At 33.6% G+C, this 11,353-nt stretch overlaps 1 protein-coding gene across 2 annotated transcripts; it reads right to left on the bottom strand.

Moving 5' to 3' along the window:
* Positions 1-2,523: 2,523 nt before the first annotated feature.
* LOC111365626 (protein NRT1/ PTR FAMILY 5.5-like) lies at positions 2,524-5,823 on the bottom strand. 2 transcript variants are annotated; one of them, XM_022986169.1, is made up of 6 exons: positions 5,689-5,823; positions 5,494-5,586; positions 5,290-5,343; positions 4,969-5,183; positions 3,779-4,293; positions 2,524-3,641 (listed from the first exon to the last, which is right to left on the bottom strand). In XM_022986169.1, exons 3-6 carry the CDS (start codon positions 5,312-5,314, stop codon positions 2,702-2,704), a joined length of 1,695 nt encoding a protein of 564 aa, XP_022841937.1. In that variant the 5' UTR covers positions 5,315-5,343; positions 5,494-5,586; positions 5,689-5,823; the 3' UTR covers positions 2,524-2,701. The 2 variants fall into 2 exon arrangements, with proteins under 2 accessions (XP_022841937.1, XP_022841941.1); XM_022986173.1 differs by lacking the exons at positions 5,494-5,586; positions 5,689-5,823 and having other exon boundaries at positions 4,896-5,183; positions 5,290-5,349.
* Between the last annotated feature and the right edge of the window lie 5,530 nt (positions 5,824-11,353).

The following is an 11,353-nucleotide window of genomic DNA, read 5'->3' as shown; positions in this document are numbered from 1 at the left end:
TATATATATATATATATATATATATCTGTGAGCATAGATGTATGTGAATATATAAAATATACTATTATTATTATATGCGTATACATATAGCCACTTGGTGTAAGTGTATGTATATGTGTTATGCGTACGTGTTTGTATATTTAAATATTGGATTGTGCTACATGTACACAATAATTTACATAATAGTTTATCAATAAATGATGTGGCGGAATTTAATTGGATCAAAATATCATGAAACAAATAACTTTCCCACTTACATTTTGACACATCATTATGTAAAATATTATATAAATTGTTATGTACAAGAACCATTTTCCTTAAATATTTATTACATGTATTTATAAGCGTGTGTCTATATAATGGTTTATGTGATTGTATGCATATAAGTAATTTTTACTGGAAATTATATTTACTTTTTTATAGTGTTTTATAAGGGATTTGTTATTTTAATAGTTATTGAACTATTATTTTAATGGTCATTGAACTAATTAGTAACACTTTGAGTGATGATGTCTTTTAACGATGAGGTTACGTTTGTTTCCCATTATTTATTAATTTTTTGAACGTTGACCATTTACTTTCTAACAAAGCATGTGACTTCAATGGTGTATTGGTCTTTCCAATTTCCTCATTGTGCCCTTTTTGAATGGTTAGCATGTGAATAGTTGCATATTCACTTTCCGACAAAGCATATGACTTCAACAGTGTATTGGTCTTTCCAATTTCCTCATTATGCCATTTTTGAGCGGTTAGCATGTGAACAAATTCTTATAAGGCCAAAAGGGTATAATAGTAATTTTAGACAGTTTGAATTCAAAGGAGAAAAATACAACATTGACATGGTCCCACATTGATGCGATGTCTAAAATGCATTTTTTTTGTAAAAATGGGGATCAAATGAGGGTTGAATTTAACTTTAAAATTGTATGATTTTAACACTTTTATTTACGAAAATAGGATTTTACAACAACAATAAGAAACTAGTTAATTTAATAGAGAAATGCTATGAGTTCATATTTAAATAGTGAATTTTATCAAGTTTCTAAATAACGGATAATGAATTAGGATTTTGGCACGTTGACTTCGTGGTGACTAAGAACATCTCCATTTACCATTTTGGAAGTAAATTGCTAGGACTTAAAGTAAGTAAACATTCCATTGTTTTCACGCACACGTTACATTATTAAGAGGCTGTCTGGCACAGATTTTTCAACCTGATTAAAATTGCAATTATGATCGTTGGGTGGTCAGTTGGGACCCACCCGTGAGAGGATGGGTAAAAAATGTTAGCTGGCAATAGTATAAATTTGTTGCCAACGGTCACCTTTTTGCGGAGGAGCCCTCCAAGACACAGGCTAAATGTATGAATGTGCTACCTAAATTTGCTAATGATGTGATCTTGATATATCATTATTACATTTTATGTTAATAATGCTTCTCATGATATATTCATGTATGTCAATGCATCCATAAGTATACATGAAATTTCAATGAATAAAATGTTTCCAAATGTCATGACTCGATGAATGCTTTAAAAGAGATATATTCCAAATGTTTTTATTACGAGGTGTATGTCTATGTCATGAAATGTGTGAATAGAAAATGGGGCATGGGAGAATCGGCGCACTTGACCAATGTTCAATATTCAATGATGATGTTAATGTCAATTAATCGCTTCTACGGTACTATCGGTAGGACTCGATCTGGGTCTGAATAATAATTGTCCACTGCATTCTAATTGGCTAGAAGATATATCAAGTGAGCTCGCGACTTCAATGTTAAATTTTTAGAGAAATGAAAGAAATGAGATATTTATTTAGAAATGCTTTTACTTTAAAATAATTTATGTGCATATTATAATTATTCACCATATGCATGAAGTTTGTTTACTGAGCGTTAGCTCATTCCATGTTATTCCTCTTCAATTTTAGATGACGAAGGCAATATAATTCGAGACGACTACTTGTTGTGAGACGGTCTTAGTACTAATACATTTAAATATCGATTTCTTTTAGAAAATTAAAGTTAACATTTAATTTTATTATTTTCTTTTCATTTAAGTGTAAATTTTTTTTTTTACAAGTTATGCTCATAAATGAAGTGAAATAAGTTTAACATTTAATTTGATCATCTTATATTTTTATTAAATATAAAAGTTTTCTAAAATCTTTAAGTGAAAGTTGTTAATATTTTCATGACAAAAAAAATAATAATTTATAGCATCCTCATTTATGGTTTTAAGAGGAAATGAAATGATAATAATTTCAAATCTAGAAATCGGGTATAACAGATCTACTTGCTGAGGCATTGATTGTCTTCATTGTAGCAAGATTGATATTACCAATAAAAAACTATCTTGAGTGGACACATTTGAAAACAGCTTACCTTCTCACTGGAAACGACTTTTGTTTACCCCACGCTAAGCGGCGTTCGAGGACAATTACACCTCAATCCACAAATGTTTGTGATAATCTTTTCTACATTTTTTGTACATCTAGCAATCCACTGTTATAGGCTAAAATATAGACACACAATCACACACAGTTTTATAACGATGGCTGCCATATTATCATCAACGAAATTACAGAACCATCTGGTACGATTTTCCATTTAATGATTGTACACTCTTCGGAGCCTTGGTGCACACAAAAGCAACAAATACAATTTGCAAAAGGGGAAAACATACAATTACAGAAGAAGCCTAACCACAGAAACAAGATCGTTGGGCGCCATCCCCATCCTCTGGTTGACCAGACTCTCCTTGTTCTGGTTCTGGTTCTGGCTCCTCTTGCTGACCATATAGAGGGCCATTTTCATCTCCTTGTTGTACTGATTCTGGTTCCTTGTAGTTGTAAATACAAGCAATTAAAATAAACACAAGTAGATTTACAGAACTCAAGGCTGCAAGCACCCAGTAATATCTATCTAGTCGACTCTTGTTCAACGTATTCTGGAACCAGTTTTGTCTACCTCCCTTCTCACTAATTTTACCAACCACATAAACCGAAAGCACACTCCCCATGAATCCTAGACCAGATACTCCACTACTCGAGTACTGGAGGTAATTTATCATTGACCCGGGAGCCTGATCCTGAAAGAAAGCTTTCGAGCTCTTTTCCAAAAACGAGTCCAGGCCAGCAAGGAGGAAAAACTGGAAAAGGAGCCAAAATATACTCATTGGGATATCGTCCCCAGGTTTGTCGAGTAAATCGTGTCTTCTAATTACTTTCAGCCTTCGAATTTCTATTCCGGCAGAAGTTATGCAACACAGTACTGAGAATACCATAGCCACCGCAATTCCAACAGGAGGTGCATACTTTTTACATCCACCAAAGCAGCTTGCCAAAAGGGCGTAAGATTTGCCAAAGAGTGATTTCGCACAGTTAAACAGCAGTAGAAGCATAGCAAGAGGAATTTTCCATTTTCCAAGCTTGCGATCCATGTGATTTGCTTGTTCTAGGAAGTACGTGTTTCCTATAGAAGATACGACCCCACAAACTATGAATGTCATCCACATTGGAACCATCCGAACAACAATTTTTGCCTCTTCTACTTCTGTGACTGTGCAAAGCGTCCACCTATTGTTTTTTTGTTCTTCTGGACTTCTATCCGGCAGTATGATGGCAGCCTTCTCTAAGCACCTGTGTTAAAAACAAATGAGAGAATAAGATCAACTTAGGTAAAGAGAAGGTTAACTAGTTCTTCTAACGCTTCCCACTAGAAGCAAATTTTTTTATTTCAACTGCACCTAATGCATGGAAATAGACAAGTAAAAAACCTGAGAATACGAGTACGAGAAAATGACTGAAGCTCATGGCCATCTCTCCTATCAAGAGGAAATGGCACGGATATCTTAGAAAAAGAGGCCACAAAGACTCTGCAAACAATTGTCAATGGACTCCCCTGTGGTTCAGGCTTACACGAACACGGGCCGCTCAAGAATAGAAGTGTCGCAAAAGCAGTACAGATTGCCGGAATTCCAAAGCGGATTGACCATGGTTTTATGTAAGGCAGAGCAATAGCTCCAATTATTGCCACAATTGCCACCGTAATCATGCCTAATATCCGGAAAAAAGCTTTACAGCTACCATCATCGTCAGAGTTCATTCGCTGTTCTTTAAGGAAAGGTTTCAGAGAGACGAGGTGACCAGATATTCCTACAGCTAACAATGCCAAGGCCGTGTAGAACAAAGCTTTTTGTGTGTCACCTATACATTTTGGCTCATAGTCTTTGCAGGTGCCAGTGGAACTGGCAAGAACTGGCGGCGTTGACATGGAAAGAAACCCCATACCCTGGAAAAAAGTTGGGAGTTCAGCAAACTAGAGAACTTCACTTCAGGCACACATGGAAATTACTCAACCTAAGCATCCACTGTTGCAGAAACTTTTTTTTTTTTTTCTTGATAACTCGGCGTGGATCAAGCAATTTAATGTTTGGAGCATAAAAGAGTTAAATTGCGGGCCATTGTTAGTAATCTGTCCACTAAAATCCTTCTCTAGATAAAGGGTTTTCTTCAATATTTTCTAAAACTTAAATCTCCCGTATACTGAGGCATTAGTTATTCTTCATTTCTACGAACATGATTGCAGTTTATGTATATCACAGCTCGAAGAAGCATAAATGTAATATTTCCCATCTCTTTCGATTTCTCCGTCACTAATTAGTTATTACATGGATATTGAAGTCTAGAAATCTAACCAAGGAAAACCCATTTTTTTAAGTTCATCCCAAGGCTAGAACAACATGCTCCCAACCACAAAACTTGAACAAACTTATATCTCTGTTCCTGAAATTGTGACCAAAATAACAATACAAGAGAAATAAAGAACAGGCTACTAAGCTCAAGATTCCAAAAGTATTAATCTCTTAAGTTCTATGTTGACTCAAAAATTACCTCCAATATCCCCAAATAGATTGGACGATAGGATTGAACCAACAAAGTTGAGAAGATAGAGGAACTAACTAACCACACTGTAGGCTATACTGGACAGCAGGAGCATTAAGTATTTTCCCATAACTGCGTCAACGAGGTGGAGAAACCCGACAGGCAATACCATAGTAACACCATTCCAAATGTTCAAAATTCCAGCAGCATGAGTAAAACTCAGTTTCCATACATTTGTCAAGTATGTTTGCATCACAAACATTGTGTACCAAACCAATATATCAGCCCATAGCAAAACTGTCATTACACAGCAAACAAAACATTCCACCATCTAAATCCATCAATAATTCAATTCGATTCGAACGAATGCATAAATAAGCACAGTAAAACATCAACTAATTACCCATAACTCGTACAAAAACCGCCATTTCTGAATTAAACGAATCACCCTCGCTTCCTGCAGAGCATTAATCAAAAGGAAAAAAACTTCAAAACCCACATGGAAAATTTAAAACAGAGTAAATCCTGAAGCAGATACTTTGTTCCCAATTATTAATTAAAAAAAAAATTATTGAAAGTTGGTTACAATAGTAATTTCTGTTCTTACCTTCAAACTTGGCAATGCAGAACTTTCAGACACGCACAAAGATGTGAAACTCGCTGCTTTTTTTATATGCAAATCCATCGTCCGTCCGTCAGTCTCCATTGGTGGGAAAAAAAAAATTTAATAATAATAACATTCTGAAGTCTGAACACTGAAATTAATTTATTCTCAATAAAAAAAAAAAAGCTGAACCCCAACCTTAATGGTCCCCCACTGCCCCTGTCCTGGAACATCGTGAGAGAGGTAAATCGCCGGTTATGCCTCCAAGGGTACAGGGTGGAAGGCTGCTTGTATACTTACACTTACCCAAGAGCCAAATCCATATTTGAGGATTCGAATCGTTGACGCAGCAGCCTCAAGCAAAGTTGGATTTCTCCGCCCGCCTCTATTCTCAATAAATAGCCTTAACAGTCGTGCATTTGTCCAATGTCTTTGATGGGCTGTCATTAATTTTTTAATTTTTCTTGTGTGAACGGTGATGTTCAAATTCATAATGTTACTGGATAATTAGAATTGGCATTGACATTGACTTGAATCAAGCAGCCAATAGGAATAGAGAGTGGAGAGGGAAAAGATTTAGGGCATCAATTATTGAAATATGATCCAGCTGTCTTTGAGTACGACAATATTATGCTAAATTAGCCGGAATGAAAATAGTTGGAATAATAATTTTTTGAAAAATGAGTAATTGAAAAAGAATGAATTTTTTTATTTATGTGTAATACTATTTTATAAAAAATCACGTGATTGAAAATATAAGAGAAAAATGGAAATGTAATGAAATGAAAATTAATGGGGACCAAACGGGAGCTTAATTTGTAATGAATAGTTCTCGTTATTTTATAACAAATTTTACTTATTTATTTTTGGTTGCTGCCTGATGAGAGGGAAATCAGAATTGAGAAAATTATAAATTTGAGAAAACAACCATTGGATAATGACACGAGATCATAATCATCTTTCTTCTGAAGCTCTAAAACATTGTATGGAAATGGGTTGGAAATAAAGAGGCCAGATAAACGACATTGTATATGTTGGTTTAATGTTTCATGAAATGTTATAAATTGTATGCTTGATGGGCGAGTATATTAAGTTACAATTTGAAATTTGATTAAAAATATATCAATCGTATACATAATGATTTTTCTACCCGCCAACGATGAAATGCCACTTGGACATTGCACCTTGGTGTACATGTAGAATAATCTATTGATAAGTAGTTTGTCTATGATATAGAGAATAAGAACAAGGAACATGCTATGTGTACAGCATTGTTCACACACACACACGCATGCATCGAGTGGAGTCCACGATTAAAATAATCGCGAACCCTATCCTTGGGTGAGGGCTGTAAATGCTGCTGTATAGCAAATGTCGTACATTCAGCAAAATCCTAAGAACAACGATTTACTTAGTGCGTATTGAACGAGACTGTGTAGATGAATATTTGTGTTCGTTTGAAATAAAAATTTTAATTGATCATAGAATGAGTCACCTGAATCTTGATCACATAATGTTCTTTTAATTGCTAACTCAAGTTCTTTGAGGTGCCAATAAGTGAGATCTTGATTATAAGATTGATCTCGATGCTTTTTTTTTTTAATTTGAACGAAATAGATTTAGATCATGTACTTGCAAAAAAGGGCATTCATTAACCATTTAGTTGAGATAATTATCAATTTTATTAAATATTGGAGCTCGAGTCTTGTGAGTTCGACTTAGTTTATCTCTCGGCTTCAAGACAGATTGCGAAATTATTTGACCTACTTCAATAAGTTAAAAAAATATATATATAAATAAAGGAAGAAAAGTGGTGCAAATTGCAAATTAATATGATCACGCAATGAGGATTAGTGTAATTGACATTACCAAATCATCCAAGAAGTACAAGGGAAGCAGGCGTGGAGGACCATTAAAGCATACGTCTATGGTGACAAATTTTTGATGATGTAAGCCATTTACAACAATCATGCTGCATGAACATCAATATTGACATAAAACTTAACATAATACTATGTAACATTCTATCATTGGATTGTTAAAATACAATAACCTTTTTTATCTAATCATCTACTGTCACATACAATTATGTGAAATTTTCTATCAAATCCTTTTGACAAAGTAACTTTATCCTCGAACCCGTAAACTAATGGTATAATGTGCCAATATGTTAGAAATTGTAGCTAGCTAGTACGATTCAATATGCACTTTCTTCTGTTTGTCAACAAATTATTGCACTGGGTATAGCTAAATATTAAAGAAAGCTTTACCTAATCCAATTTGTTCTTTTTGTGGGACTGCTTTTCTGAGCAAGTTGGCGTTGAACTTGACTGAATTATACATACATGCACGTTTATATTTGTTACATAAAATTATAATTGACCTTGACTTGGATCCACCGGCCAATAAAAGGACAAAATGAGTTTATTAATCGATTTTTAAAATTAAAATATCCTGGCATATGCAATCATGCAACCTAGGACTAACACTTCCCATATTGTATTTCTGTTCACATAATATAACTACATTTTTTCTTTACATTATGCCTAATTTTGTTTTTATTTTCTAAAATTTCAAATTTTTTTCCAATAGTTTCCATTTCTATTCGCATTTCGACATTTATCATATCAATGAATGTTCTTGTAACCCCAATTCATTGAAATTGTAGATAGTCAGTATAAAGATCATCATATCAATCGTGTTTCTGATTGCTAGTTGCTCGATACTATATTGTCAATTGCTGTTGCTATATTACACATTGATACATAGCATTTAGCAAGTGCTATGCTTGCCGTAACTATTCTTTTTGGTGTATTAATAATAATTTATATAAAATAAAATAATTGAATTTTCTTGTCTTGTCTGCTCATTAATTAATTGTCTAATCTATTTTTAAAATTAAAATATCCTGGCATATGCAATCATGCAACTTAGGACTAACACTTCCCATATTGTATTTCTGTTCACATAATATAACTACATTTTTTCTTTAAATTATGCCTAATTTTGTTTTTATTTTCTAAAATTTCAAATTTTTTTCGATTAGTTTTCTATTTCTATGCGCATTTCGACATTTATCATATCAATGAATGTTCTTGTAACCCCAACTCATTGAAATTGTAGACAGTCAGTATAAAGATCATCATATTAATTGTGTTTCTAATTGCTAGTTGCTCGATACTATATTGTCAATTGCTGTTCCTATATTACACATTGATACATAGCATTTAGCAAGTGCTATGCTTGCCGTCCCTATTCTTTTTGGTGTATTAATAATAATTTATATAAAATAAAATAATTGAATTTTCTTGTCTTGTCTGCTCATTAATTAATTGTTTGTTGTCTTGTCACTTAATATTATTTTTGCTGCCTTGCAATCCTTTTGTTGGCATTTTGAATTGATTTTGCAATTGATGAAATGTAGAAGTATCATCTAAGTGTCCTACTATAGAAAAAATGAAGCATGTCATGTGGTATCTCGACATGCTAGCACCAATAAAATTATCACCGTTTCAGACCCTCTAACTAAATTCATAGATTTGTCTTCGATTGTCGAGCATTCCATGCGCACTTAATATTGTATCTAACTTTTTATTAAATTAAAGAGAAGATTAAGTTGACTGTCAATAAGTGATATAAAGTGAAAAAATTTCTTTAATTTATGAAATAAATTCCATCAGTAGAAAAAACAATTGTGGCTTAGATGTTTATGCCCCCAAATAAACCACTAGCTTAGTTTAATCCTGTTCGCAAAATTATTTCTACTCGATTTTAAAACCCACCGCAAGTGTACGGTTCGTTAACAAGTAGTAAAGTGGACTATGAGTCCAAGTATCGTTCCCACGAGGATTAAATTAGCTCTAATTAAACTAATGTGACCTTAACCGAATTTAATTGAATGAAAATTTGGTTTAAATATGAAAACCCTAATTTCAGGAGAAATCCCCAATTCGAAACCCTAATTGCAAAGAAAACCCTAATTTCAAAATTGGAAACCCTAAATTCAAAATTTCACTAATCTAATGAAATAAATACGCAACTGAAATGTAAATACACAATTTTAGAATTATTGTATTGAAATGAATTGAAATGAAATCATTAAGAACTTGAATCCCCAATTGATTATTAAAAACCCTAATTTCACAAATTCAACGAATCGATGAACAAAATGCCAATTCAATGTCCCTAAATTCTGCTATAAGTTAAATTTCATTTTATTGCCAAGCCAAAAAAAATATAATAATAATAAAAAAATTACAGAACAAACATTGATACAGTCCTTGTTATTACCGTAACAATCCAACGACATTCGGCAATTCTTGCTAATCCAAAAAAATAAAATAAAAAAATGAAGAGTTCAAAATGGATTAAGCCCCTATTTGATAAACATTATTTTTAAACTCATTTCCAACAACGCATTCACACAATAAAATATTCTGCACGTCAATTCAAAATCATTTCCTAATATTTAACCAGATATTCTTCTAAAAATTATTATTCAAAACTCTAATTTTCCCAAATAGTGGTTATGTCAAAATTATTATTCAATACTCTAATTTCCCCAAATAGTGGTTATGTCAAATGTGAATACTGACCCAATAGAGGTAAAAGTCAGAAGTATTAAGAGTGTGTTCTTTTTGCCGTTTTCGAGCTGTTTTCTGTTTTCAATATTTCAAAATGGTGAAAATGCGTTCTCTTTCCTGTTTTCGAAAACGAAAAAAAATTTGTGAAGAAAACACAAAACGACATTTTTGTTGTTTTAGGCGTTTTCAGTACAAAATTGGAAAAAATTGAAAATACGGAAAATGGTTCCAAAATGGCAAAAAGAACGCATTTTCAATAATTTCAAAATAGGCACTCAAAACACAAAACTCAAAATGAATTCAAAACTTAAAACTACAAAATTGAAATACGAAGAGAACAACCCCTAAACTTTACTTACAAGCTTTATTTCACAAATTCCAACAAGGACAACGCCCTATTTGCCTTTTTTTTTTTGTTTTTTTCATAGTCCTATCTGTGAAACTTTTATGTTCTTGCATGATTGAAGCGAGAATTTACTGACAAGCAATTCTATGAATATAATTGGTGCTAATGGTACAATTCAAGGAATGGGAACTGTCTTGATTATTCAACTTCTCAACAAACACTGAAGACAGCTGGTTAGGTAAATCAACTACGCAGACAAATGTGTACATTCTTGTGCTTCGTACTGTTCTACCAACATGTCCGGAGAACTAGAACACATCTTTCCTGAAATAATAGACAAGGAAAAAGGGAGATAAAATATTGCAGCGACTCAGAACCAGTCCTAGCCGAGAGCTGAAGTCAATTTATCATGAAAGAACATGAAATGACACAATCAACTCAATTAGCCTTCAAAATTTAGTTGGATCTCTTTGTGTTAAGAAGCAAGTGAAGCAAAGTTTTCCCTCTGTTTTCTTGAATAGTAAAGATTGCAAACAAGCTTTCTGTGTCGACCACCACTCCAACCATACCTACAGAGTACGTTGCAGGGAGGAACGGATTCAAATTTTAGATTAGAAGATTGATACAGTTTGTACCATTGGAAGCATAAAAGTGCAGCTTACAGAAAATTCTATTATGCCCCTTACACATTGTTGGATATTGGTTAAATAAATCGAGAATTGAAAATCGATTAAAGTGACTTCGTATCGACTTCGGCCAAATACTCAAAAGCTCGACTCAATCCGTTTAAGCAAAAATTGTTTGCCACTTCGTCGCTTCGGGGCGCACAAACGGGGATCGACCTGCCCGGTCAGGTCGCGAGGGTCGAGGGGCAGCGCCCCTCGTGGGGGGTCGGGGGCAACGCCCCCGAAAGAGAATTTTGATTTCTCTGCAT

The sequence above is a fragment of the Olea europaea genome, chromosome 2 (genome assembly GCF_002742605.1).
Source record: "Olea europaea var. sylvestris chromosome 2, O_europaea_v1, whole genome shotgun sequence".
NCBI classification, from domain to species: domain Eukaryota; kingdom Viridiplantae; phylum Streptophyta; class Magnoliopsida; order Lamiales; family Oleaceae; genus Olea; species Olea europaea.
This window is presented reverse-complemented; position numbering and strand designations above follow the sequence as displayed.